Consider the following 27,636-nt stretch of genomic DNA (forward strand, 5'->3'; position numbering starts at 1 on the left):
AGACCCTGTGTGACTCTGGGGATTCTGCAGACAACCCCCTTCTCAAGCCCCAAACCCAGGAAGCAAAAACAAAACTGGACAAGTTAAAAGCTTTCGGGAGAGGAAACAGTATGCAGATGCAGCCCCCAGATTGGGCAGGAAATGCTTGCCAGACACAGGTCTGGTTAATCTCTAAACCATCTGAGGAATTCAGATAGCTCAATGGAAAGACAGCCAGTGGCCCAACTGAAACACACGCAGGTAACCCACAGACTGGCTTGTTTTGTTTTATGCTGCTGGGCAATGGAGCCCAGGGCCTCACACTCACTGGCCAGGTGCTCTTCCACTGAGCTACATCCAACTTTATTTTATTTTTGAAATGGTCTCTCACTAATTTGCCCAAATTGACCTTGAACTCACTATGTAATCTAGGCTGGCTTCAATTCTGCCATCCTCCTGCCTCTCAGCCTTTTAAGTAACTGGAATTATAGACTGGCACCACCATAACTGTCCTGAACAGACATTTTTCTTCCTTTAAAAAAAAAGTTACTTTATTTTTTATGTGTGTATGAGTGTTTTACCTGTGCGTGTGTGTGGTGCCAGCAGAGAACATTACTGGAGTTAAGATGGTTGTAAGTCATATGGGTACTGGGAATTGAACCTGGGCCCCCTGGGAAAGCAGCTGTGCTCTTAACCACTGAGCTACCTCTCTAGCCCCCTGAATAGATGTTGTTTTCAAAAGGAAGACAAAAAAACAAAAACAAAACAAAACAAAAAAACTAGCATATACATGCAAGGGGAAGACCCCAAGGCTGTCAGAATAGAAAGATTACTTGAGGGCATTTAGCTCAGTTGGTAGAGTGCTTGCTTAGGGTTCCATCCCCAGTAGCTCATAAACCTGGCTTGATGGCACACACCTACAATCCTAGCACTGGGAGATAGAGGTAGAAGAATCAGGACTTCAAGGTCATCTTTAGCCACCGAGGGAGTTCAAGACCAGCCTGAGCTACATGAGACTCAAAACAAAACAAAACGAAAAACTACTCAGACCTAGAGTGACTTATTTATACACAACCTTATTTATATTCACAATAGGGCAATCAAAAGGTTGACATCAAACTGGCCATTGTGGCACACACCTGGAATGAAAGCACAAATGAATGCCACTTGCAGAGGCAGATGGATTTCTGAGTTTGAGGCCAGCCTGGTCTGCAGAGTGAGTTCCAGGACAGCCAGGGTTGTTACACAGAGAAACCCTGTTTAAAAAGAAAAGAAAGAAAAAGTTGATGTTATCTACATAGGAAACAGATAAAAGAGAGAAAATATAGCCGAAAAATAGCTTCAGCTTAGTGGGTATGGAGCAAAGAGGGCTGACAATGAGTCTTCTTTAGACCTATGACCATGAAGCAAAGACGACCTACAGCTAGCTGGTCATGTTGGATGGATGTGACGCAAAGATGGCCAACGTGGTCTTTACAGTATCATGGATGTGACGCAAAGATGGCTGACAGCGGGTCTCTCCCAGACCTGTGGGTGTGGAGCAAAGATGGCTGACAGCGGGTCTCTCCCAGACCTGTGGGTGTGGAGCAAAGATGGCTGACAGCGGGTCTCTCCCAGACCTGTGGGTGTGGAGCAAAGATGGCTGACAGCCATTCACCTCACACAGGCCAGCTTCATGGTGCAGTACAGAGACAAACGTGGTGGTTCTCAGGGACACCTGGAGGAATCCACTGAGCACAGGTGTCAAGCAGTTCTGTATCTAAGTCCTCTTAGGCAAGGTTACTTGTCCCCTGAAGTCCCTCTGTACCAAAGTGATGTCAAGCTCTTCCCAAAGCCTCTGAGACAAAGACCAGGAAGTGAATCCCAGTGAAGTACAGGGACAGCCTGGGAACAGTAGGGCTTGTATTTTTCTTTTTGCAGAATACATCTGCTTTCTTTTCTGATCACAAAGGAGCCCCACTCCTCCTAGAATATTTGACAAATACAGAAAATCTCCCAGAAGTGCCTCAACATTGACCCTGCTTCTGCGGAGCAGAGCTATCGCGGCTGACATTCAGATGTGATGCTCACTGGGGTGGATGCCTTTGTGCTGTTATCATAGATGTGGGTGATGCCGACTCGTTACCAAGATAGTGGCACGCTGCCTACTGCTTCGGGAACTATTTTGATAACATTACATATTTCTCAAACATCTCCATGTCACTGAACCACCTCCCACTGCCTGTCACTGAAGAATGTCCTCAATCTGCCCTATGTGGGATGGACCCTGGATTGTTGGTCCCTCCCTCTACTGGGGTTGTTTCCCACTTTGCATGGGTATAGAAAATGATTGGTGGGCTGGGGGTCGGTGGGGGGGCAGGGGAGGAGGGGAGAGAGAGGGAACTGGGATTGACATGTAAAACAAGCTTGTTTCTAATAGAAAGAAAGAAAGAAAGAAAGAAAGAAAGAAAGAAAGAAAGAAAGAAAGAGAAAGAAAATGATTGGTGGCACAAGCCTGTAATCCCAGCACTCAGGAGGCCAAGAACAGAAACTCATGAGTTTAAAGCCAGCCCAGGTTGTTTCAGCTTTGTCACTAAAAAAACAATGATAACAACAATGAGTAAACAAATAAGTAAAAGATGTTTGGCTAAACAACTTGGCTTTCAGCTCTCCATTCTTAGCATAAAGTGCTATATGTGAGTGTCGATGCTTGGACCCCAGGATGTCAGTACCCTTCCTCACAGTCCCTGCTCCCTCGTGACCTTCCAGGAAGGAGAAGCTGACCCACACTAGCAATAGCAGCTTGTGAAAGCACCCAGGACTGTGTCTCAAGGTCACATTTCATGGGACTGTGGTCACAGCTCAGTAGGTACAGTGCTTGCCAAGCAAGCACAATGACCTGAGTTCAATCCCCAGAAACCACATAAAAAGCCAGCCACGGGAGCTGACTCAGCAGTTAAGAGCATGTACTGTGCACACCAAGCTCTGGGATTCAAAAACAAAACGATTCCTGATGTTTGCTTGCTGGCCAGTTAGACTAGCCTAATTGGTGAGCTCCAGTCCAATGAGAAACCTTGTTTCAAAAGCAGTAGATCACATTTCTGAGCCGTGACACCAGAGGTTACCCTGGGGCTTCCACACACTAGTGTGAGTGTGTGCGTGCACACACGTACCTGTACACACATGTGCACCCATGTATACTCAAACACATCCACATTTAAAAAAAATGTTTGAGACCTCAGCACAGGGCCTGGCAGGAGCACACTCCAGTCCTTGGAGGAGGGTCTCCACGGGGACAGTAGGATTGTGATAAAAATGGATGAAGGGGTTTCCAGGGGAGGCATAAGCTATGCCAAAGACTTGGCAACTGGGGTGCTTTCTGGCCAGGGACCTGGAGTGCGGAACAGAGAGTCTCCAGGGCAGGTTGTGTGGTGAAGGGTGAAGGCACTTAGCACATTTATCCTGGAAAATAAATTTAGAGAGAGACATGACAACCCTCCTCAAATATTTAAAGGGCTGTCTCATAAAAGAGAAATAAAACTGAGTCAAGGGCTCCAGGTGACAGAATAGGGCTCAGAGACCAGAAATCAAGGAGACAGATCTCCTCTAATGATAAAAAAAAAAAAAAAAAAAAAAAAGAGTTCTGCAGTAATTGGAACCTTCCAGAAAATCCTTGGGCTGTGGACTTAAGACGTATCAATGGTGGAGTCTGTGTCCTCTTTAACGGCCTAGGGAAATAAGGACAGAAGAGTAAATATTTAATCCCCAGACGTTAACTTGGTGTTTGCTGTTTGTCTAGGAGATAGACTCAAAGGGACAAAAAGAGGACATCTTAAATAATAAATTAAATACTGCCCTGGCCATGGTGGAGGAGGCTCAGCAGATGAAGACAGCCGAGAGTCTCAAAGCCGAGAACCTTTCCCTCAAGTTAAATGAAACAGTAGGCGAGCTCAAAATGACCAAGATAAAAATGGTGAGTTGTTCTGAAAACGGTAAGCTTCCACCATGGGAGATGGCAGCACGTGCTGGCTAGTATTCTATCAACTTGATTCTAGCTGGAGTCGTTTGGGAAAAGGGAGCTTCAGGTGAGAAAACGCCCCCACCAGATTGACCTGTGGGGATGTCTGGGGTGCATTTTCTTGATTGATGACTGATGACTGATGTGGAGGGCCATGCTCACTCTTGGGCAGTGCCACCCCTGGGCTGGTGGTCTGGGTTCTAGAAGGAAGCAGGCTGAGCAAGCCATGGGGAGCAAGCCAGTAAGCAGCACTCTTCCATGGCTCCTGCCTCCAGATTCCTGCCCTGACTTCCCTCAGCCGTGGCGGGTGATCTGAGAGTGCTAAGCTGAAATGAACCCTCTCCTGGACAAGTTGCTTTTGTTTGGGTAGTGTCATCACAGCAATAGAAATCATAACTATGACATAGTAGCAGGAGAGTGGGGAGGAGAGGTTGAGACCTGGCTTGCCCAGCCCGCACTGCTGACTTTCTGGGCCAGGTACCTTTCTTTTCAGGGACTGTCCTGTGCTTTATGGACAGTAAACAGCATTCTCCCCACCTCTAACTGAGACAGATACTACCAAAGGTCCTTTAGAGGCAAAAAATCACCCCTGTTGAGAAAGATGACCTTGCTGGACCTAGTGAGCCAGGCTTGTAATCCCAGCTCCTCTGGAGGCTGAGAAAGGAGAAACATACATTCAAGGTCTGCCTGGGCTGCGTGAGTTCAAAAACCAGCAGGGCAACTTGATTAGGACCCTGTCTCAAATAAAATAAATTTGGGGATCCAGAGAGATTGTGAAACACCCATGCTTGCGGGGAGCTGGGAGCCCCATATCCAGCATATCCAGGAGCAGAGGAAAGCAAGGCAAAGGGGGCTGGGGTGCACACATCAGGAGGGGTCAGAAAGCGGAGGGTGGTCACAGGTGGTGAATGATTTCCTAAGAGCCTTTGTTGGTAATTTCAGTTGATAAGAATTGCAGTGCAGGGGCTGGAGAGATGGCTCAGTGGTTGAGAGCACTGGCTGTTCTTCCAGAGGACCCGGATTCAATCCCAGGCTTTTGCTGTATGGGGTTGAGGGACTCACAGGGGAGAGAAACAAGAAACCAAAGGCTACTTCAGGTGTTGATAAAGGTCTCAGGGAGAAGACAACAAATACAATAGAAAGTGTCTGAACTGCTCCATGAACACATGTTCAGGAAGTTCCCTTGAAGCAGGTAATTAGACCTGGAAGACAGACTAGTCAGCCATACAGGGAGGGTGAAGGATGCCTGGAGGAACATGTGTGCAGAGGCTCTCAGGTAGGATATGGTTAGCACCTGTATGTGCAAAGGAGGCAGACTGCTGCCATCTAATCCAGCCCCTGAGGTTACATCTCCCTCTGTGGTTCCCCAGACCACACTGGAGGAGCGGCTTCGGCTGCAGCAGCAGTCAATGAAGACCCTGCATGATGAGCGCGAATCCCAGAAGCTCGGCTTCGAGGGGGAAATCATGGTGTACAAAGAACAAATCAAGCAGCACTCAAAGACCATCGTGAGCCTGGAGGAAAGGCTCTTCCTGGTGTCCCAGCACCACAGGAAGATAGAAGGGGAGATTGCCACGTTAAAAGAAAATGAGTTAGGTAGGGCTGGGGCTGTGGGAGAAACCCAGTGTCTAATAGCCCCTTCGTGGTCCCGGGCTGGGCCCCATCTGAAAGGCCATCTCTGCTGGCCCTTTAGTTCTTCATCACACATGATGTTAGAAGCCCTCCAAGGCCTAACGGAACCAAAGTAACGACAATGAGTTAGGACATCGTTTATGCTAACCCAGTGAGGCGGCGAGGCATACAGGCAGACAGCTATTAGTGGCTTTGTCTTTTCCACATGAGAACTAAATCAATCCAGGGCCAACTCTATGGCCACTGGTCACTGTGATCTTACTAACAGCTCTCCTGGGCAGCCAGGACTGGCCTCCTACCAAATAAACCCAAAGAGGCTAAAACAGCAATCAGTTATACCACTCACTCACCCTAAATGACCTAGGTCACTCATGACAGACACTAAGCGCTGGGTGGAAAGTTCTGGAAGCTGAGGCCCCAGGCCCTAGGTCTCAGCGTCAGCACTGTTGGTGTTTGGTGCTGGATAAGCTTTGCTTGGGGGCAGGGTGCCTGCTTTAGCTACGTCCCTGACCTCTACGACAAGCCTCATTCCTCCCCCACCTCACGGCCAAGTGTCTCCAGACATCGCCAAAGTTCCTCCAGAGGCGAGTTAGGCCCCAGTGGGAGGCACAGAGCTCAGGCTTACCTCATGCACCATTTGCACACCTGGGATGCCCCAGCCTCCTTTAGGCACTGGAGATCCATGATAGCCCAACCAACCAATATCCCCGTGAGTAACCAAGCTAGTGCCCTGACAGTGACTTGGGGTAAGCAGGGCCCCACAACGAGGGCACACAGCAGGCTCTGACTCCTAACCCAGAATTGGGGTAAGAGTGAGGCTACTCAATGGGACCTCAAGGTGACAGCATCTTTGTCATTTCTGCCGTTAGATAAGTGTCTGCCATAAAATAGGCACTGGACATGTTTGTTGGGTGAATAATGGATTGAGTAAGAATTGGAAAGCAGAGGACAGTGGACAAAGGAGTGAGCGGGGAAGATGGGGAGCCAGAACACATGAATTCTTTTAAGACTTTTGTCTAGAAAGAAGAAAGGCCAGGTGATATGACCCATCAATAAGGCTGTACCTCTTGAAGCTTGGCTGGGCCATTGCCATCAGGTCCCTTATTCTCATATGGCTTCCTTGTCTGTAAATGTCACTGGTGACCCCTGCCTCACCCAGGAGCCAGAAAGAGCTCACAGCCATATTAGCTCATTTTCTGTTGTTGCCGGCCCAGTCCTAGGCATGGGCAAGTAAGAAAAGATGTTTAGTTGGAGGTTAGGTTCAGGGTGGAAGGTCTACTTCTGACTATGGCCTTGCCAGCAGAGCCCTCTGAGAAAGCACAGAGTGTCACGTGTCAAGAGACAAGGGGTGTGCAAAGTTGGGGTTGTGGTTCAGTTGGTAGAGTGCTGGCCTCACAAGCAGGGAGCCCTGGGTTCGATCTGTCACCACATAAATGGGATCTAGTGGTGCAGGCCTGTAATCTCAGCACTGCAGGGGGGGGGGTGGAGGCAGGAGAATCAAGTTCAGAGTCATCGTCAGCTACATAGTGAGCTTGGGGCTAGCCTGGCCTACATGAGACTCTTTATAAAAGTAGGGGGAAGGTAGAAAAGAATGAGAGACAAGGAATGTGAATTGTCTAGTCTTTGTCCCACTGTCCCCTGGGGCCCACCACAATGGTCTCATCTAACCTGTTCACTCCTCTAACGCCACGGTGAGATCGAGCCTCCACCTTCTTAACCCTCACACTGGGGAGGAAATGTCAACACATCATGTCAGAAGACAGAAGCCACATCCAGACTTCACACAGAGAGAGACACCTCAGCCTGTTACACTGTACATGTGGAGAGTCTCAGGGCAGACATCACTGTGATAAACTGTGAGAGACACAAGTGTGCTCACAGGGGAGGGGAAAGGGAAAGTTCACTGCTAATGGACTGTGACGATGTTGGCAACCCCCACCCCCATGCAGCTCAAAAGGAGAGAGTGCTCCAAGAGCCCTCAGCAGGACCCCCCGTGGACAGCAGCACCAAGGAATCAGCATGCGACCACCTGATGTAAGTACCAAGGCAGGTCTCAAGGCATCAGAGGGACAGGAACATAGCCAGATCTGTGTTCTCAGGGTTGCTTAGGTTTCTCGGTTCCTGTTGCAAGTGAGGATAATGTGATAGGGAGATCCAGGCAGCTGTCTGCCAGGATCCACCCTTGGTGGCCTTGCCGTCCTGGGTGAGTCAGGCTGCCTCCCTGAGCAGCTGCATTTGTAGGAGGTTCATGCCTGCAGTATGGGGACTGTGAGCAGGCGCTGTGATTTGCTTTCTGTCCTGAACTCCCCTGGGAAGAATCTCATTCTTATGATCCACGCTTACATTAGAGACTGTAAGATCCCCGGAAGCCTCAGGCCTCCAGGATCTCAGCCCAGGACCACAGTCACCCCAATCACCAGGCGGATTTGAAAGCTTGATGCAAACAGCACGAGGCTTTATTACAGTTGTTTAATGAGCTAACCCCATGTTAGCTCGGGTCTTTCATCCACCCACCATGGCGGACAGCTAGGAAAGACAGCTCGAAGCGTCTGCATAGAGATCTTGTAGGGCAGCATAAGGGGAGTGTCTAGGGGTATGCACAGGCTCAGGATTGGTGTGCCTCCAGGCTTGGAGGGTTTGCCCTGTGTTGATTGGCCAACTGGTTGTTATGGCCCATAGGCCCTCCCTGGGTGGTTGCTATGCTCTGCGCATCATTGCTATGCACTTGTCCATAAAGCACACCCAGAGCCATAAAGCATAGCACCACCAGCTAACTTCTGATTGGTTCCTTGCTGAGAGGCAGGCATCTGACCTCTTAGTGACTAAGACAAGGTCAGACAAGCACATGTTCAGCTGTTATGGCTGCCGAAATGGGGAGCTGGTCCCTTCGGAGACCACTTACAGGGGAGAGTTCTGGAAAGGGTCAGCAGTTTGCCAGATGCCTTGGCAAAAGGGCACTCTCGGCCAAGCCTGACAACCCCAGTGTGACCCTCAGAACCCACACGGTGGAAAGAGAGAACAGAGTCTCTCACAAGCTGTCCTCTGACCTCCACAGGTACAGCATGGCACACACACACATACAAAACAAATAGATAAAATATACGGAGGAAGAAAAGAATTGCACCAAATGGCCCTAGCTAATGAGCTCCTCTCCAACCCTAACAGTCAAGGAGCCTATGGAACCTCATGGAATTGACAATTTTTGGAAAAACAAAACCTATTTATGTCCAGGTGTGATGGCACATACCTGTGATCCCAGTGCTCAGAAGTGTACATAGGAGGCCAGCCTGGGCTACTCAAAAACACAAAACGGGCTTGGAATGTACCACAGTGTTAGAGCACTGGCCTTACATGTGTGAGGCCCTAGGCTGGATCTGGTACCGCTAAAAATTAAACAAGCCACAAGCCACGAGTACAATAGTCCAGAAGGCTACTGCAGATCAGCGTGTGAACAAGGAGGCGTTAAATCTTCACGCCAAGAAAGTCAGAGGCACCCAGTGTGTGTGTGTGTGTGTGTGTGTGTGTGTGTGTGTGTGTGTAGAGCCTGGGCCTCCAAAGCCTCTGAGCTTACTAGAGAGTATCAAGGGACAGGCCTCAAAACTACTTTCTACTCAGTACCATCCTTCCCCTAATACAAGTGCACACAAAAGTGTGTATCCCATCCAGGTCCCTCATACTCCTTCAAAGGCTCAACCCAGCTTCTATGTACAGCCCTCTCCCTCACAGACCTACATGCTGTGGTCCCCAGTGAGTGCCTGTCCTGTGGAACTCCCCTTCCAATGGGGATAGCAATTCTCATGAAGTCAGACGTGCCATCTATCCATTCACATTTCCGTATCTCCTTTAGGCCTGGTCCCCAGTGCCCAGGATCCCAGCATGCCAGCGCACAAACAGAAAGCCCTCCTTTTCTCCCCATCCTCATGGAAGCCCTGAATGTGCCCCCTTAGTCTTCCACCCTCTTTCCACAAAACCCACTGGCCTGTCAACCAGTATTGACAGGTCCCATGCAGGGGCAGATGACACCCTTACTAGAGCCATGTGGACCTCAGCTCAGCCCGGGCAGACCCTTTGTGCTATCTCAGAATGTGCTACAGTGCATCAAAACAGTGTTCCTTTTGAGTATTTAAATGCTGCCTGTCCCCTGGCTGGGCTGAGGTCCCACGGTCCATCCCTAGGTATTTTGAGCCTTTTCTCTGGGCCCATCTTTCCAGTCCCCCTCAGGAGTCACCAGGGACTGAGCACAGCTGACTGGGCCTGTTGTTGTTTATTTACAGAGATGACTTACTGACTGCTCAGAAGGAAATCCTGTCTCAGCAGGAGGTCATCATGAGGCTGAGGACAGACCTCAATCAAGCCCACGGCAGGATGTCAGACCTGAGAGGTTGGTCTGAGTTCCTGGGTCACTTGACACCCTGACCCTCTCAGGAAGGAAGTGAAGGCAGAGTCAGCAGCCTTGGTCTCAGAGCCTCTCATGGACCTGCTTTCCTGTGTGCCTGCAGCCCCGTCACCCAGGGATCACACACATTAGTGGACCTTGAGCACCAAGATATTCTAATGCAGATCAGTCTCCAGCTCTGGGAGGGCAGAAGGGAGGTTACCCCAGGGGGCTGGGACCTTTGCATGAGCCTGGGTGCAGTATGAAGGGGCCCCACAAGCCTCCTCTTCATCATGCAAAAAGACCTCACACCTCCTTCCTCATCAGCCGCCCAGGGCAGGGGAGAGAAAGCCCGGTGTCAACACCCTCCTGCCTGACACCCAGCCTGCCTGACTCAGTCTTTCCTGCACCTCAGACTTCTTTTCACTGTGTTTCTACATCTTCCTCTTGCTTCCGTGGCCGCCTTCTCTTTCCCATCCCCAGCCTCTGGCAGGACAAAAAGCCCAGGCAGATAGGATTTGAGAGGTAACAAAACCAGATTCCAGAAGAGGGAGGTGGAAAGGAGGGCTAGAGGGAGAGAAGGGGATTATCTCACCCATCCCCAGCCTCTGAGAACCCCAAACTCTCAGCATTATTTGCTCCCTGAGGCCATTCCCATGGTTTCTGATAGGAAAGAGAGAAATAACACAGTATACAGCGAATCAGGTCCCGGACATTAGACAAGACTCTGCCTCTCTGAGCCTTGATGTCCAAATCTGTGAAATGGGGGTGCCAAGGGTAATTCCCGTGTGACCTGCAATTGAAGATTTAAGGTAGTACAAAGGTCTTAGTGTGTGTTTTTCTGGCAGCAGACCCTAAAACTGGAACTCCATTACAGCTTGTCTAATCAAGCCATAACTCCAGTAAATGCTGGTAGCAAAGTAGAGCTTGAGCCAAAGGGAAAGAAAATGAAATGTGGTAGGCTGTCAGTCAAGAGGACATTGAGGTACCCAGAACTATAGGCTGTCAGTCAGGAGGGCACTGAGGTGCCCGGCACTGATTGTACCAGAGTGAGCTAGGAGCAGGAACAGCTGTCTGTGCCAGCTGTAGATGGAACACTGTTGTACCTGGCATGAACATAGCCCAGAAGACCCCGGGAGCCTGAGAACACCCCTGGGCAAAAAGATACAGAGGCAGGTGGGTATGTGGCTCAGTTGGAGTGCTTGCCTAGCCTGCATGAGAACCTGGGTTCAAATCCCAGCACTAAGTGAAAGTGAGCTGGTGTCACATACCTGTGATCCCTGCACTGAGGAGATGGAGACAGGAAGATTGGAAGTTTGAGGTCATTGGTGGCTGTATAACACCATAGCGAGGCAGAAGCAGGGGCTTACTGTGCCACCTGCCGTCACATGCTGAGGCTCTGGTAGAGCTCCTAGGGGGCACTTGAGCCCCAGAGGACCCTGGGGCAAACCTGCCTCATGGATCTCATAGGGCTGTCAGATAGGCCATGACATAGATCTAAGGTAGAAAACCATTCACCAACTTCCTGTTACCCCCAGGGGAGCTAAGCGAGAAGCAGAAGATAGAGCTGAATCGACAAGTGGCCCTGGTGCAGCAGCAGAGCAGCGAGCTGAGCATGCTCAAAGTGAAGGTGGCCCAGTCAAACAGCATGGTGGAGAAGAAAGACCGGGAACTGAGGCTCCTCAGGGAGGCGCTCAGGTGTGCTCCGGGGCCCGATCGGCGTGACCCCCCCAGGGGTCGGACACAGAGGGGGGCTCAGTAAACCCTGGCTGAATCTGATGGGTGAATGAGTGATAGAGTTTTATTGCTTCAGAGACTAATTAAAACAGCCGCGCTGTGTTCTGGAAAGGGCAACCTCCCAAGTTCGGCTCAGCTTAAATGCAGGAAGTGTAAAAGAATTCAGTCACCTATGAAAATAGTTTTACCTCCAGGTTACGGAGGGATGCAAAGGTCCGCGAACCCTGAGCCGCCTGATGCCTGTGATGTCCCTCTCTGCTCCAGGACTTCCCAAGAGAAACATAGACCCCACCCGAGCTTGGAGCAGAAGAGTAGGAATCTGAGCCAGAGGTGTGACATCTCATTGCAGATAGAACCAGTGCACCCAGATACATTCTCCAGCTTGCACGAGGTCAGTGTCTGGGACTGGGGCTCAGGGAAGGCAGGTCCAGGCTTTGGGTGACAACCAAAAGCCCAAGGGTTAAAGGCTTCTCAAAGTATTGCTCATTCACATGAAATGACAAAGTAAGACAGAGTCCTGCCCCATGATCACAGTCTCCATGGTTACACTATCAACAGTGGAGGCTGCCAGCAGCTCTCTCCCCTGAGGCCACCAGGTCTTCCTACAATAATGAATTGTAGCAGTGGTGGGGTAGTGGTTGGCGATCCACCATGGGTCAGGTTGGCCTGGGGTTGAATTCCCACCCCTTTACATAGAAATTCGGTGTCCCTAGGGAAGTCACTGTGCACCAATTCCCTTCTCTGAGAATGGGTGAGAAATACATTTTATTTATGCTAACCCACAAACACATCTGGAAGGAAATTTTCTGCTAATTCTTCAATTTGTTCATCTCTCTCTCTCTCTCTCTCTCTCTCTCTCTCTCTCTCTCTCATGTGTGTGTGTGAGAGAGACAGACAGAAAGACAGAGAGACATGTGTGTGGAGGCCAAAGGAGGACATTGGCTATTGGCTATCTGGCTCTAACTGTCTTACCGCCCTTGAGACAGGGTCCCTCGTTGAACCTAGAGCATGCCATCATATTTTTCCTGCAGAGCTGGTGAGCAAACCTGTTTCGATGTTGCCCCGCCCCCATCCCCACCAGGTTTGGGGTTACGGGTGCATGCAGTCTTGCTTAGCTTTTGTAAATGGGTGCTAGAGATCTGAAGTCAGTTCCCTAACGCTTGCACAGCAAGCGCTCTTAACCACTGATCCCATCTCACCAGCCCACAAACACTACTGGATGGCATCTTTTTAACCAAGTCTGTAAAAGTCTGCTTTGTTTGTTTAAGTGGCTGCTTAGAATTCCATCTTGTGCCCATTTTATCCAGCCAGTCCCCAGATGATGGGGAGTCCAGCTGTGCCCCCCTTAAACTCGTGCTATAATTAGTATAAGTTGCCCAGATGTAGAACTCATGTTTGGCTATGAAGTTGCTGGGGCCAAGGGACACAGCAAGATAAACTGTGCAGCACAGAACCAAATGACCTTCCCAGAGAGCCGTGCAGTTAATGTGACCCACGCACCACACACACACATACTGCGGTAGTCACTTGATAGGTCTCTCTGTGTGGCTGCCTGGAAGTCACAGATGCTCATCCAGTAGGAAGCCTGTCTGAGAGAGAACAGTCTCCACCAGGTGACCCTCATACTCTGCCCCCATGCCTGGTGCCATGGCATTTGCTATTGCTCCTAGTAGGCTGACTATGGGGTGCAGTGGTTCCTTGAGGCCTCCAATTCCTAGAGTCCAGTCCAAAATAACCTTTGCCTTTTGCTTTGGGAAACGAGAGAATGAATCATCTGCAAAAGAAACCAGGCCAAATGTCTCAACAAAGACACTACCTCTGCCAGACAGCAGCGAGCCAGGGCTCCAGGCAGCCAGGATGAAAGGGCTTGAGGTCCAGCCAGCTGTCCTTGAGTACTGTCCAGAGAACATTAATAGAAGGGGCTCCTGTTGCCCAGGGCAACCAGGAGGAGGAGTGCAATGGTCCAGGTGGCTGGAAGCGCTGCTGGGCACAGGAAATGTCAATCACTCCTATTGGAATCCTGAGCCCTCAAAGCAAGATGTGATCCACGAAGACTACTGAGCACCTGCTGTGTATCAGGCCTTGTGCTAAAGACAGGGAAAGGTGCCCTACACATAGCAACCACCCACCCCCACACACATACATCCACACCCATGTGTTCCATGGGGAGACCTGTTGAATGGTGACTTTTAGTTTCTGTATTAAAGTTGAGGCTGATGGGGGAGGGAGGATGCAAGATAAAAGGCAAAAAGCCTCCCTTCGTGGAACAGTGGTCCTTGCCCAGGCTACTTCCTGTTTCCGAAGCCAAAGGGGGTCAGAGGGCTCAAGAGTTGTATGAGAAAGAATCTATGTCCTCTCTCAGTAAGAGTTCCCAGAGGAGCATGAGGAGGGTCACGTGGTGCTTCCTCTCCCATGAAAGACTAGGGGAGTCTGGCCTGACTGCTGAGCCTGTCCTTCCGCCCAGTGCAGCATCTGCCTGCTTCTATTCAAGTGGCTCCTTCCGGAACAAACAGATGCCCTCCAGCAGGTGAATGAGCCCCATACAGAACCAAGCCCTTAAGTGATCCAGCTTCAGGACAATACACCAGGCTAGTCAGGTCCCCTCAGCCACCAGCAGCCCTGGTACTGTTTGTTAGAGGCTGGGGAAGCCTTCCAGACTTCACTCCTTCCAGACTTGAGCACCATGCTCCAGCCAGGAGGACCACAGCTCTGCCCTCTGAAGCCTGTGTGCTGTGCAGGAAGGGAGGAGACAGAAAGGAAACAGTACAGAATAAAAGGTCCTGGGGACAAGGTGGGGTCAGGGGGCTTGAGGAACTATTATGGCAGGTCTTGAGACCGTCCTAGTTTGCTTTCTATCACTATGATAAACACTCTAACCAAAAACAACTTAGGGAGGAAAGGGTCCATTTCACCTAACAGCTTATCGTTCATCATGGAAGAAGTCAGGGTAGGAACTGGCAGCAGGAACCCCAGAGGCCGGGAGTGAGGCACAGGCCATGGAGGAGTGCTGATTGCTTTCAGGTTTGCTTTTACTAGCTTGCTCACCCTGCTTCCTTCTATTTTTATTTTGTGTACATTGGTGTTTTGCCCGCAGGTATGTCTGTACAAGGGCATCAGATTCCCTGGCACAGAAGTTATAGATAGTTGTGGGTGCTGGGAATTGAACCCAGGTCCTCTGGAAGAGCAGTCAGTGCTCTTAACTGCTGGGCCATCTCCCTAGCCCATCACTCTGCTTTCCTATACACCCCAGGACCACCTGCCCAGGGCTAGCACTACCTGAAGTGACTGGGCTCTCTCATATCAATCATTAATCAAGAAGATGGCCCCACAGACTTGCCCACAGACCAATCCGATAGAGGCATTTTCTCATTTGAGGTACTCTTTTTCCCAGATAACCAAGGCTTGTTTCCAATGGGGGGGCGGGGAGGGGGGGAGGACGACTGACCAGACAATAGATAAGAGCATCATAGGAAAGAGGTTCTCTCAGCACTGGTGCTAAGAGGCCTCACAGGGGGAAATTTGGAGCAGAGCCAGAAGGAAGTAACAGTGTGAGTGACAGAATGTCAAGGAGAAGAGAGCGTTCCCACGAGGGCCTCAGACAGCATTGCTGAGCCCCTTGGAGGAGGAGCAAGTGGGCCTTGAGTATGTCCCCCCAGGGATCGGGTGTGACTAGCTCAGGGCCTGGGACCCATCATCCTATTGGCTTTAAAGAAGCAACCAGAGTCAGCAGAAGAGAGCAAGCGATTCTCTGTCCCTGGTCTCTGTCTGTGGTGGGAATCTCACTCACTGATGGTGGTCTAATGCTCAACTGCTATCCTCAACTGCTTTCCGTCTGGTGTGCAAAGTTCAGGTCCACGGGAGAGCTTAGCTTGGGTCTTTGACAGAGGCGCCTGGGCAGTGTCTAGTGTAGGGGAGGGGAGCATAAATATGAATCAGAATATGGATAGCTAGTAATGGATTGATAGACACGGGGCCGGGCACGGGGCTCAGTCGGTAGGGTGCTTGTGGAAGACACAAAGCTTTGAACGTACACGGTAATACCACACAAACTAAGCATGGCAGTACATGCCTGAAACCCCAGCACTCAGAAGCTGGAGACAAGAGGACCAGTTCAAGGTCATCTTTGGCTACATAGGAAGTTTGAGAGCAACCTGGGCTATGTAGAATCTGTCTCAGAGACAAATTTAAAAAGGAAAAACATTAAAAAAAAATAGATCCCTATGGAGGGATACTATTGCAGCCCAGATACAACAAGGAGGGCCTAGGCCCTCCCCAAAATGATATGACAGACTTTGAAGGTCCCTGGTGGAGGGCCTCACTGTCCCTGGGGAGGAGCTAGGGGATGGGTTGGGGGTGTTGGTGGGGAACATGGGAGGATGGGAGGGCAAGGGAATGGGGGGATGGATATGTAAATATGGCTAGTAATTAAAGAATTTAAATGAAAACAAAATAGAGACAGAGATGCCTAGCTATATAAATTTTAATAATTTCAGTTCACCCCATGCTATATATGCTGTCTTCGGTATCTATAGCTGTAATCTAAAATGAACCAAGCGTTGCTATTTTAAAAATAGTTATAAAAGAGAGATCGTTGGTTTCTTCCCATTCTTGCCAGTTTGGCTGAGGCCTCCCCCTAGCAACTGTCTGACAACTGAAAACCACTCTCAGTACCCCATCCCAGGTCCCCACTTAATTATCCTTGTGACATTTGTCCCTATCTACTCAGTCTCTCCCTATGTGCCCTCCCCACTGTCTGTCTCCTCATACTGGGGTATAAAACCCAAGATGGCAAGGATTTGTCTGTGTTGCTCCCTGAGGGAGCCTGAGAGCCTGGAGCAAGCTTAGCAGGCCGAGGTGTGGAATGAGTGAATGAATGGTTGAATGAATCACTAAAGAACTGAGACAGGACCTCATGTAACCCAGCCTGGCCTCAAACTCACTATGTAGCCAGGAAGGACCTCAAACTTCTGATTCTTCCACGTCCACCTCCCAAGTGCTGGGATCACAGGCACTCGTCACCTCACTCAGTTTATGCAGTGCTGGGGAAGGAGCTTGGGTCTTGAGCATGGTAGATAAGCACTCCATATGACTGAGGTGCGTCTCCTCATTTTTCTACAGGAAAAAAAAAATCCTAAATTCTCATGACTTCATCTTTAAAAGGATCATGCCCTTTGAAGACTTTCCTTGTCTGTGCCCTGAGTAAACCTCACTCTAGTCTCTAAGGGTCCTGTGGGGTCTGCATGTGGCCAGCAGCTGTCATACCATGTGAGGCAGGCATGGAACAGTCTATTGTCACAGAAAGATCCTGGAGTCTCAGAGAGAGGTCTCTCCAGACCAACCAAGTGCCAGGCTGCCTAGTACCCCCAAGCAGACAGGAGAAAACCAGCCTTGTGACCAGTGTGAATGGAAGCCTCTGGTGGGTCTCATCGAAAATGCCCTTCTGGGGCCCGGCATATAGCTGAGCAACAGAGCGAGAACTTATTGTGCATGAAAACTGGGTTCCATCTCCAGCACCACAGAAGGGAAGAGAGGAGAATAAAACAGTAAAACTGTCCCCCTAGAACCAGAACAGGAGGGGCTGGAGAGACAGCTCAGCAGTTAAGTCCCCTGTGGCTCTTGCACAGGCCTTTAATTCTACTCCTAGCACCTGCACCAGGCAGCTCACAACCACCTGTCACTCCATGGAACCTGACGCCCTCTGCTGGCTTCCACAGGTACCTGTGCACACATGTGCACACACACACACACTTTTAAAAATAATAAAAAATAATTATTTTTTAAAAGTTACTACTCAGAACAAGATCAGATTTTTAACAAATGGAGACCAAAAGCTGGGTTTGGTGGGGACACACATCTTTAAACCCAGCTCTCAAGAGGCAGGTAGATCTCTGAGTTCAAGACCAGCATGGTCTACATAGTAAGTTCCAGGACAGCCAGGACTATTTAGAAAGGCTCTGTATCAAAAAAAAAAAAAATTAAGAAGAAATGGAGACACAGGCATGAAAGACCACTAGAAGAAGAAGAAGTAAAGTCTGCAGAGAAGTCTAGGGGATGTTATATTTATAGTGTCACTAAGTAGGAAGAGGAGCTGGAAATCCTCCTACATGGGACTTGATATTTGCAATGAAAAATTGAAATCCTTTCTCTGAGGAAGCTCTCATGGTATTTTCCAGTGCTGAATGACAGGGTTTCTGCTGAACAGGCATTGTTCATGTCCCTGGCAATCTGAGGGAAATAGCTGGACCCTTAGGGAGCTGCTGTCTGTACCACCCTGTCTCCAGGAACAGTCCTTCAGTGACCTGGGGGCCAAGTGCAAAGGATCTCGACACGAGGAAATCATCCAGCAGCAAAAGAAGGCCTTGTCGGAACTGCGAGTACGAGTCAAAGAACTAGAGAAGACCAACTCCTCCAGTAAGTTCTGTACTCCTTAGTCCAGATTGGGGGCCCCAGAGCCTGGTGTGCACCTTGGGGACTAGCTGACTGGCCAGGATGTCTCCATCATCTCATAATCGGAAAGACACTATCACACTAACAGTGATGGGCCAGACCCCGCCTCAGAGTCAAGTGCAGGCCCCAATGTTAAATAAATAGGACATGAAAAACTCACTACTGTCCTCCTCCTTATTTCGCTGTGACCTGGTGGGATCTTTGTCACGGTCTAATGCTACTTGAAGATGAGCCCTGGGGGTGCCTCTTAAGAGCACCCCATTCAGAAAGGCTGCAATTGGCTCAGAACGGGCAGCTGGTAAGTGAGCAAGGCACTGGGTATCGGCTGTTCCAGGACAAGTCCCATCTCCGTCTCTGAGCCTGAAAGGCCTTAAGTGAGGTTCACATCTGCAGTGACAGCTTTGTGGCCAAAGCCTCACACTCGCTGTGTGGCCTTGGGCAAATCGTTTAATCTCTCTAGGCCTTGGTTTCCTCATCTGCCAGGGAGGTCATGAGGATTAAAACGGCCCTATGGTAAGTGACCTGTAAGTTGTAGCTACAGTGATGATGTGATGTCTTCCTGAGTCTTAAATTATTTCTTTTGTAGATCATAAGGACCACGCGAATGACTCATTCCTAGAACTAAAGACCCTCAGAATGGAAAAAAATGTACAGAAAGTATTATTAGATGCAAAGCCTGACTTGACGACTCTCTCAAGAATAGAGATCCGATCGGTAACCAAAAATCATTTGTCTCTGCAGTGACTGGCATGAGAGGGCGGGCATTAGGGCTGATGTGAGCTGAGCCTCAAGTCAGTGTGGTGGAGGTTCAGGGCCAGGGCTTCCCTGATGAGCAGGTTTCTCGCCAGTGAGCCACTGGATATTAGCACAGACGGTGGCCTCCATATGCAGAGCACAGTTTGTCATTGCTTTGACTCTGGGCCAAATTGGCCACTGAAGCACAAAGGGCTTTTCCTTTTCCTAGGAGATGTTACATCCTGCTTGAAAATGTCCACCAGGTTGGTTGATGAGGCTATGCCATGAGTTTGCCAAAGTCTGCTGTTCCTCATAGACTGAAAGTCATGCACATGTACAGGGGTGGAAGGAAACTTGAGATGAGAGAGCCAGAGGGCCCTGTCTGAACCCAGACTGAGCGCTGCATGTCCTCCAGGAAGGCTCTGGTGAAAACCGGAAAGGAGGGCCAAGTGTGGTGACGCACTCCTGTAATCCCAGGACTCAGGAGTATAGGCAGGAAGATCAGGGGTGCAGGTCATGCTTGACTAATACTAAGCTTTAGGTCTACCCAGGCGACTCATGACTCTCTCAACAACAACAAAAGTCAAGATAACTAAAGCCTGACTCAGAATTTGTACTAAATAATAGGTAGCTGTTATTCCTAAATAATATTATCCAAGGAAGGAGTGGGACCTTAGGTGCCAAGATTCTCAGGAGTGATTAATTGGGACCTAAAGGATGTTAGACTATATAAGTTGATGGACACCTGACAAGGGACCTCTCAGGTCAGTGTTAATCGTAGGATCCACTGACTGCATACTGGCTGACACACAGAATAAAGCACATGGAAGCTTCTAGAATGAACAACAAAGTTCCTCTATCTGAACCAATACTCTATCATTAATTATCTTTCTGGGCATTTACTGGGGTCAGAGATGAAGGTCTTTGAAGTGAGCTGGTTTTCTTAATAAGCATCACATACCCAGTCTCCAGGGCTGGATGTGCAGGGACCATGTCCAGATGGGAGGTCAGCTAGATCTCATGGCCTGACTCTGCTTCCCAGACAGGCCTTCCCCTTGTGACTGACCCACCACTGCCACTACACAGCAGGGGGCCTCCCAACTCTGTTTTTAAAACCCTTGATCACCCATAGTTGGGAACAATTTGAATTATAAGAGGAGTAGCAAGGAAGAAAAGCCCACATGGGTGGAGGGCTTGCTGTGTGATGGACCTGAGCCAAGCCCTTCACCTGCTCAGTGAATCCATCCTTGCAGCAGCTGGGCTGTAGCAGGTCCACTGTCCCTATTTATAGATTAAGAATTAGGGTTTCAGAACCCAAGTACCTCAGTCCAAGGTCACAGACATACAGGAGGATGTGTCCCTGGCTGTCTTCCTCTGGCACCATGCCAGTCTGCAAAGAAGGATGAAAAGGGGGATCCTGGAGAGGGGTACAGAGGATTCTGCTCAATTTACTGTCATCCGAAAAAGATGCCCTCCCTGTCAGGCCTGGGGAGATAGCTCAATGGGCAAAAATACTCGTTCTTCAAACACGAGGAGCTGAGCTCAAATCCCCAGTGTACAATGAAAATGCAGGGTGTGGCCACACCCACTCACCTCTAACCCCAGCATTATAGGAGATGGAGACAGGAGGATCACTGGGGCTTGCTGGCTGCCAGCCTTGCTCCAGGTTCAGTGAGAGACCCTGTCTCAAGGGAAGAAGGTAAAAAGTGACAGATCAGGACAGCCAACCTCCTCTGGTCTCCACACTCACATGGGTTACACACACCTGTACATATGTGCATCATTCGTGTGCACGAACACACACACACACACCACATGCATGTGCACCACACACAAACACACACACACACACACACACACACACACACACACACACACACACAGTCTTTTCTTACCTCAATATATAACCTAGTCCACTCTTACCAATTGTCAAACCTTTCTGAGTTTCCGGTCAGGGTTTTTTGGTGCTATTTTGGTCTTCTGGGGTCACCTGGCAGCACCTGCAGATGTTAAGATCAATCAACATGTCCACAATGTATCTACTGGATACTAAAGTCCTGATGAGGTGTATTACAGTTACTCATGGCTCTCTGCATTCTCTGTCTGGCCTGGCTACTGTCCCATGCTTCCAGTGAGAGCTCCCAGAGGCCAGCTGGCTGATACAGGGCATAGCAAGTGCACAGCTGGAAGGCCCAGCCTACATCATCTCAGGAAATGGTCCAGGGAGCCTCACCCACCTGGAGAACACTTGGGCCACATCTTCTGAAAGACTCATTTCTGCTGTGTGGAAATGAGGCCCATCTAACAAAAGGAGAACACATTGTTCCTGCGTAGCCTTCCTTCATTCATCCCTCGGGTACATCGTGTGACCAGTGAGTGCCACGCTAGGCACAGGACTCAAGTATATGCAGATAGCAACATGGTCCCCATCTCTGTGTTTGTCACTTAGGCCAGGGCTTCTCAACACTGACACAATATTCGGGGTCAAGGGCTGGGATGCCTTAGTTGGCAAAGTAACTACCATTATACACAAACCTTGAGTTTGATTCTTAGAACATACATTAAAAATGGGGGAGCATGGTGGCGCACACCTTTAATCCCAGCATTTGCGAGGCACAAGCAGGTGGATCTCTGTGATTTCTAGGCCAGCCTGGTCTACAGAGTGAGTCCAGACCAGCCAGAGGTACACAGTGAAACCCTGTCTCAAAAAAAAAAAAAAAAATGCTGAGCTCTGTAGTGTGCACTCTCTCAATCCCAATGCTGGGGAAGTAAAGACAGAAGAATTTCTGGGGACCAGCAAGCCTCAGGACCTGGTGAGAGACTGTATCAAAGAACAAGATGCAGGGCAGACAGCTCCTGAGAAATGGCACCTGAGATTGGACACTGGCCTCCCTTCTCCACACAGAATATCTGGGGTCAGATGACTCCCGGCCAGTTTGATTGGGGACTGTCTTGTTCATGGCAGCCTCATCATCCTCCCATTGGATGTCAATAGCACTTGCCCTCTTCAGATGACCCTAGACGTCACTAAGCAACCTGGGAAAGTGGGGTGCAAACTTAACCCACCCCAGAGACACTGTTCTAGAGGGAAGACATCAGAGGAGGAACAAGTACACATATAACAAAGTCGATAAGCAAGAATTCCAACTAGATGGTCAGGAATAGAGATAGAAACCCATGGGACCCCTCTTCCATAGTCACACAGAGTCCTAGCTTCCCTGTGACTGCCACCAACAACAGAACACCAAGAGAGTGTTCGTTTCTCTTTTATTTCAGCCCCAGACTGGCCTTTTCAGCACGGGCTCCAACTTGGCCACCGAGAAGTCCATGAAAACAGATGCTTCAGATGCCTTAGAACTCAGTGAGAAGCTGGTGTGTGTGTATGTGCGTGCGCGCGCAGTACCCCCCCTTCCTTTCTGCCCAGCACTGGTCCCTACATGTCATCACCATTGTTAACCATAGGGCCGTTTACTAAGTATCAACCTCTGAGCCATACTGAGTTGTTCTAACAGCTCAGCAAGCCCCGGCTGCTACCCAGCATGGGTCAGGAATCGGCACACAGCCCAATCCCTTGAAAGCTCCGTTGTTAGAATGAGTGTTAATTTCTGTTGTCATTTTCCACCCATTCCGGAAAAGACTTCCTGTACACGGCTGGGGGGGAAATGAAAGACCTAACTGCAGTCACTTCCAACATACTCGTTCGCTTCCAACGGCTACAAAGAACGAGCTAGAATCAGACATCAGCCTCCTGATGGCCTCCATGTAGCCTGTGGCGCTGCTCTTACCAGCACCCCATCTCCTTGCAGTACATTGACATGAGCAGGACGCTTGGCAGCCTGATGAACATCAAGGACATGTCCGGCCATGTGAACTTGAAGTACCTCTCGCCCAAAGATCGTGAGAAGGTCAACCACCTCCGGCAGAAGGACCTGGACCTGGTGTTTGATAAGATCGCTCAGCTCAAGACCCGGCTTCAGAGAAAGGAAGAACTCCTGAGAGGGTGTGAGCAGGAACTGGAACAGCTCAGGTACCACACGTGTCCCCTGCTGAGCATGGACAGCCACACGCTGCTGGGCTGGGACCAGACAGAGGCCAGGATGCAGATTAAGTAAAAACACCAGTTGGGGGACATGACCTCCTGGAGCCTAGCATGCGTGGAACCCTGGGTTCCATCCCCAGCAGTGCATAAAACTTGGCACTGTTGCTTACAGTCTATAACCCCAGCACTCAGGAGGTAGAGGCAGGAGGATCAGGAGTTCAAGGTCACCCTCTACGACACAAGTTCAAAGCAAACCTGGGCAACACACAACCCTGTCTCAAAATAACGAAAGGCTGGCGATACTTCTATAGGCGAAACACTTGTCCCACAAGGGTGAGAAGCTGAATTTGGATCCCTGGAGTCTACATGAAAGCAGTATTAGGGGTGTCTACGATTCCAGCGCTCCTCTGGGAAGATGGGAGGCATACAAAACAGAAAAGCAACAGAGATCCTGCCTTGAACAACATTAAAGGCAAGGACACATACCTGAGGTCATCCCCCAGCCTCCACACATGCATGTGCACATTCACACAAATTGGTGTCCACACATACACACATGAATGACTTTGAGGGTCCATCGTTTCCCGAAGACTTGCAGGTCCCCCCCGCCCCCCACACACACACCCTAGAGCCTTGAAAAGGCCGGTGGCACATCCTGAGACATCAAACGCTATACTCGTCCCATGTGTTTTGCACTCTAGTCCCCAAGTCTTTGTTGCGGTCTCATAAGTCAGCCCCATATGGAAGGATCTAGAGAGGTTGGGATCTTGATGTTAAGTGGGGACAGTGAGGGGGAAAGGGACTCTGTCTCTCCATGCACCCAGGCAGAGCAAAGTGTCCATTCAGATGTACCAGACGCAGCTGGCAAAGCTGGAAGATGATGTCTACAAGGAAGCTGAGGAGAAGGCGCTGCTGAAGGAGGCCCTGGAGCGCACAGAGCAGCTGCTGTTCCAGGAAAGGAAACTCAACAGGGCCTTCAAGCAGCAGAAGGTAAACCACTGGCCCCTTAGAAAGATAGGACAGCTAACTGGGAGTGGTGGTTGCACGCTTTTAATCCCAGTACTTGGGAGGCAGAGGCAGGTGGATCTCTACGAGTTCAAGGCCAGCCTGCTCTACAGAATGAGTTCCAGGACAGCCAGGGCTACACAGGAAACTCTGTCTCAAAAAACCAAAAAGAAAAAGGAAATAAGAATCCCAGAAAGACCCCCATAATGCAGATGGTGGCAGAATAGCTTTTATGGCCAACAGACCTAGTCGGGATCCGCACTCTGTACTCTACCACCTGCCTGTCTGAGATCTTAAGCAGGTTTTAACCTCCCTGATCCGGTGTCCATCTGTCTTGTGTTTGAGTACATCTGTTTATGTCATCGCGCATGTCAGGGAGTTTTCGGGAGTTCTCTCCCTCCACCGTGTGGGTCCTGGGGATCAAACTCAGGTTGTCAGGCTTGGCAGTAGACGCCTTCACCCCTGTAGCCATCTCAGCAGCCCCCTCAACTCTTGCTAAGACAGAACAGACCTCAGGCTCAGATCAGAATGACAAGGAAATTAACCACTGCCACCATCTCTTCATGACTCTCCACAGGCCAGGCCCAGGGCTCGGTCTGCACTTTGCAGACATGGCCATTTACTAATGCCATTAAGGGGCCTTCCCGGTGGGGGCCATGGTCCCATTTTTTTTCCCAGATGAGGAAATGCAGTGGGGTTGAGAGCCTGGGGCTGGGGATGGGATGTAGCTCAGATGGTTGGGTGCTTGCCTGGCATTCACAAAGCCCTGGCTCAGATCCCCAGCACTGCATAAACGGGGTATGGTGACGCCTGCCTGTGAGCCCAGCACTCAGGAGGCACAGACAGAAGGGTTAAGTGTGCAGCCAAGTTTGGGGCCCACCTGAGCCACATGAGATGAGCGCCTGTCTAAAGGAAGAAAAAAAGTGAGAACAGAGAGTTGAGAGGTTCACACAGTAGCTGGTGAAGAGGACTGCACCATGGCCCCAGGCATGTCCCCTGATTCCTGTGCTGTGTGCTGGGCTTGCCCCCAGGACTCCTCTTGAAGCTGCTATCTTTCTCGACTTTGGAGCTGCATGTTTTGTGTGTGTGTGCATGTATGTACATGAGTATTTGCATGTATATGATTGTGGGCATAAGTGTTCAAATATGTGTGACAATGGACATGCTTGCATATGTGTGTTTATGTGTGACTAACAGTGTATGTGTCTGTGATGGCATAGGCACACTCATGACTCTTCTGTGTACATCAACATGGATGTGACTGTGTGTGTGTGTGTGTGTGTGTGTGTGTGTGTGTGTGTGTGTGTGTGTGTGTGTGTGTGGAGCTCTGAGGAGGCCAAGACATGAGAAAAGGATGCCCCTCCCCTTCCAGGAAGCTCTACTGGGGGAGGGGGCAGGGAGTCATTGTAGATGCCTAGCCCCACCCAGCAATGAAAGCAGCCCCCAACATGGCTGTTGACACTCATCCCTCTGAATTAAACATCACAAGCCTCCACATGCGTGTGCCATGGGCTACCTCAGGCAGAAGACGGGACTTTTGCATTAAGCCACACCAGGGCAGCTGAAGGAATGATAGGAGGTTGGGCTTGCCAAGGTACCCACTTCTTCCCAAGGTGCCGCCTGGGATTTGGCAGCCAAGGTCCTCCAGAACAGACACAAAACCATAGAACAGGACCTCAGAGGGCCCCCAACAGCCCATTGTGGTGTGCTGGCTGAAAATGTAAGAACCTGGGGATTTGCATAGTCAGTGCCACATGCGTTATTCACCAGCTGCCTCATTCATACACAATGAGGCCGTCCGGTCCTTGGCACCAGACATCCTGCGTGGGCGAACTGAAACAGCCCAGTTGAACCTGCAGCAGGGGTCCCAGCAGAGCTAGGGCTAGGGCCTTGCAAATTCTCAGGTTTTACAGTGTGGAGAGATAGATGGAGCTGTAGCATGGCCACATTGTGCTGATAAATGTCACGCTCCGCCCAGGCTCACGCGTGCCTGCTGGCTGGGAGTGCTTCCTCCATACTGCACCTGCTGCGCTCTGCACGCAGCTTGCAAGGGGCTCATCCTGGGCCAGCAGGCTCAGAGGAGAACTGAGACTGGCAAGGGTCGCAATGCTTGGCAGCCCAGCAACAGACACAGAACTCCCACCAAGTCCTTTGCCTTGCAGTCCTGCTAACCTCTACACCCCTCTGATTGCCAGGGTAGTGGGGGTGTTATTCTAGGGCTCTGGTTTTCATATAATGCCTGTGACTCTACATATTTTCGGAAACTCCTGTTTGCTAGGGGGAAAGAAACTCTAAATCATCTATCCATCCTAGGAGTATTTTTCATTAAAAATAAATAAAAGGAAGTATGGCAGCATACCCCTTTCATCCCAGCCTCAGGAGGCAGGGACAGGTTGATCCCTGAGAGTCTGAGGCCAGCCTGGTGAAACCCTGTTTTTAAGGGTGAGGGTCTTAAAGGAAACATTTAATTTTTTTCTCAAGGAAGCTTAACATTTTTCCAAGTCTCCTGTGCAATATCATGAAGACAGACTGGTTGGGGCCCTGGGGAGGGGAATTTCCTGTCTGAAGTTTCAGAACCATGCTCCTCCACAACAGGACAGACAGACAGACAAACAGACAGACAGACACAGACACACACACACACACACACACACACACACACACACACACGCATACCAATGTATTTTAATGTTTGATCTCCTCTTCACAATATGGAATTTTGCAGAATCAAAAGCCACACCTCCAAACACTCTTTTTTTCTCTTTTTGGCTTCTCATTTATGTATAGGCCTTGCACGTGGCACTGAGTTACATGAGGACACGCTCTTGCACACAGAATACTCTACATTATGAACACAAATTCACTCTCTCCTATACTCCCTTTGCTCAACCCCAGAAGCCCCTTTGATCCCCTAGGCATTTTTCCTCCTACTCTCATGGCATATATACACGCACAGTTTTATGATCTGTGTCTACAGAAAACCTAGGAAGCACACACGAGGGAGAACATTCACTATTTGTCTTTCTGAGAGGGACTTAACTGTCTGTACAACAAAGTGATGAGACACTAAGAAAACCATGGCGCTGGACACACACAGAGCCTAGGACCTCAGAGCCTTCTCTGTGGGACAATAGGACCGTGCCCGTACCCAGGCTGCACTGCCCTGTCCAGTTTCCACATTCCCAGATAAAGCACCTATCTCAGAATAAAGAGGTCAGCTTTGGAGTCAAACAAAAGGGTCTGTGCCCACCTCTGAGACCTAGTGAGGAGTAGGTGACTGTTCCATGTTTCTTGCTTCTCAACAACGACAAAGCAATTTACAAGATAGTGGGGAGGTGTTCATGGCAGAATGCTGGCAGCACCGCAGCAGTCCTATAGGGAGAGAAAGGCAACTCCAGACAGTTGGGGCTGGTCCTGCCCCCTCCACAGCTGAGAACCCAGCAAACCCTGAGGCTTTTCCTGCTCCTGTAGAGCCGGCAGCCCTTTTGTAAAGCAGTCTTTTCTATTGGTGAACACAGCTGGGGCCTCAGCCAAGAAAGAGCAGATACTTTCTGTGAATGGCTCAGATGGGAATTCTCAATAGAAAGCTTTTAAACACTCGGGAGCTGCCCTGTGAGAAGCCTGGGAGCCCTTTCCCGGGCTTTGTTAGGGGCTGGAAGTGTGAGAACGGCTGCTATCAGTGGCCACCCT

At 49.9% G+C, this 27,636-nt stretch overlaps 1 protein-coding gene across 1 annotated transcript in view; it reads left to right on the forward strand.

Annotated features, from left to right (window-relative positions):
- Positions 1 to 27,636, forward strand: part of Fhad1 (forkhead associated phosphopeptide binding domain 1) — a 115,022-nt gene that overhangs the window by 78,542 nt on the left and 8,844 nt on the right. Inside the window, exons 20-30 of the mRNA XM_035439431.1 lie at positions 3,758 to 3,931; positions 5,347 to 5,572; positions 7,558 to 7,642; positions 9,883 to 9,989; positions 11,522 to 11,681; positions 11,985 to 12,111; positions 18,002 to 18,131; positions 18,754 to 18,881; positions 22,179 to 22,274; positions 22,709 to 22,929; positions 23,766 to 23,931. Of these exons, the coding sequence (XP_035295322.1) occupies positions 3,758 to 3,931; positions 5,347 to 5,572; positions 7,558 to 7,642; positions 9,883 to 9,989; positions 11,522 to 11,681; positions 11,985 to 12,111; positions 18,002 to 18,131; positions 18,754 to 18,881; positions 22,179 to 22,274; positions 22,709 to 22,929; positions 23,766 to 23,931 (1,620 nt within the window). The remainder of the gene's footprint in view (positions 1 to 3,757; positions 3,932 to 5,346; positions 5,573 to 7,557; positions 7,643 to 9,882; positions 9,990 to 11,521; positions 11,682 to 11,984; positions 12,112 to 18,001; positions 18,132 to 18,753; positions 18,882 to 22,178; positions 22,275 to 22,708; positions 22,930 to 23,765; positions 23,932 to 27,636) is intronic.

The sequence above is a fragment of the Cricetulus griseus genome, chromosome 2, assembly GCF_003668045.3.
Source record: "Cricetulus griseus strain 17A/GY chromosome 2, alternate assembly CriGri-PICRH-1.0, whole genome shotgun sequence".
Taxonomy (NCBI): Eukaryota; Metazoa; Chordata; class Mammalia; order Rodentia; family Cricetidae; genus Cricetulus; species Cricetulus griseus.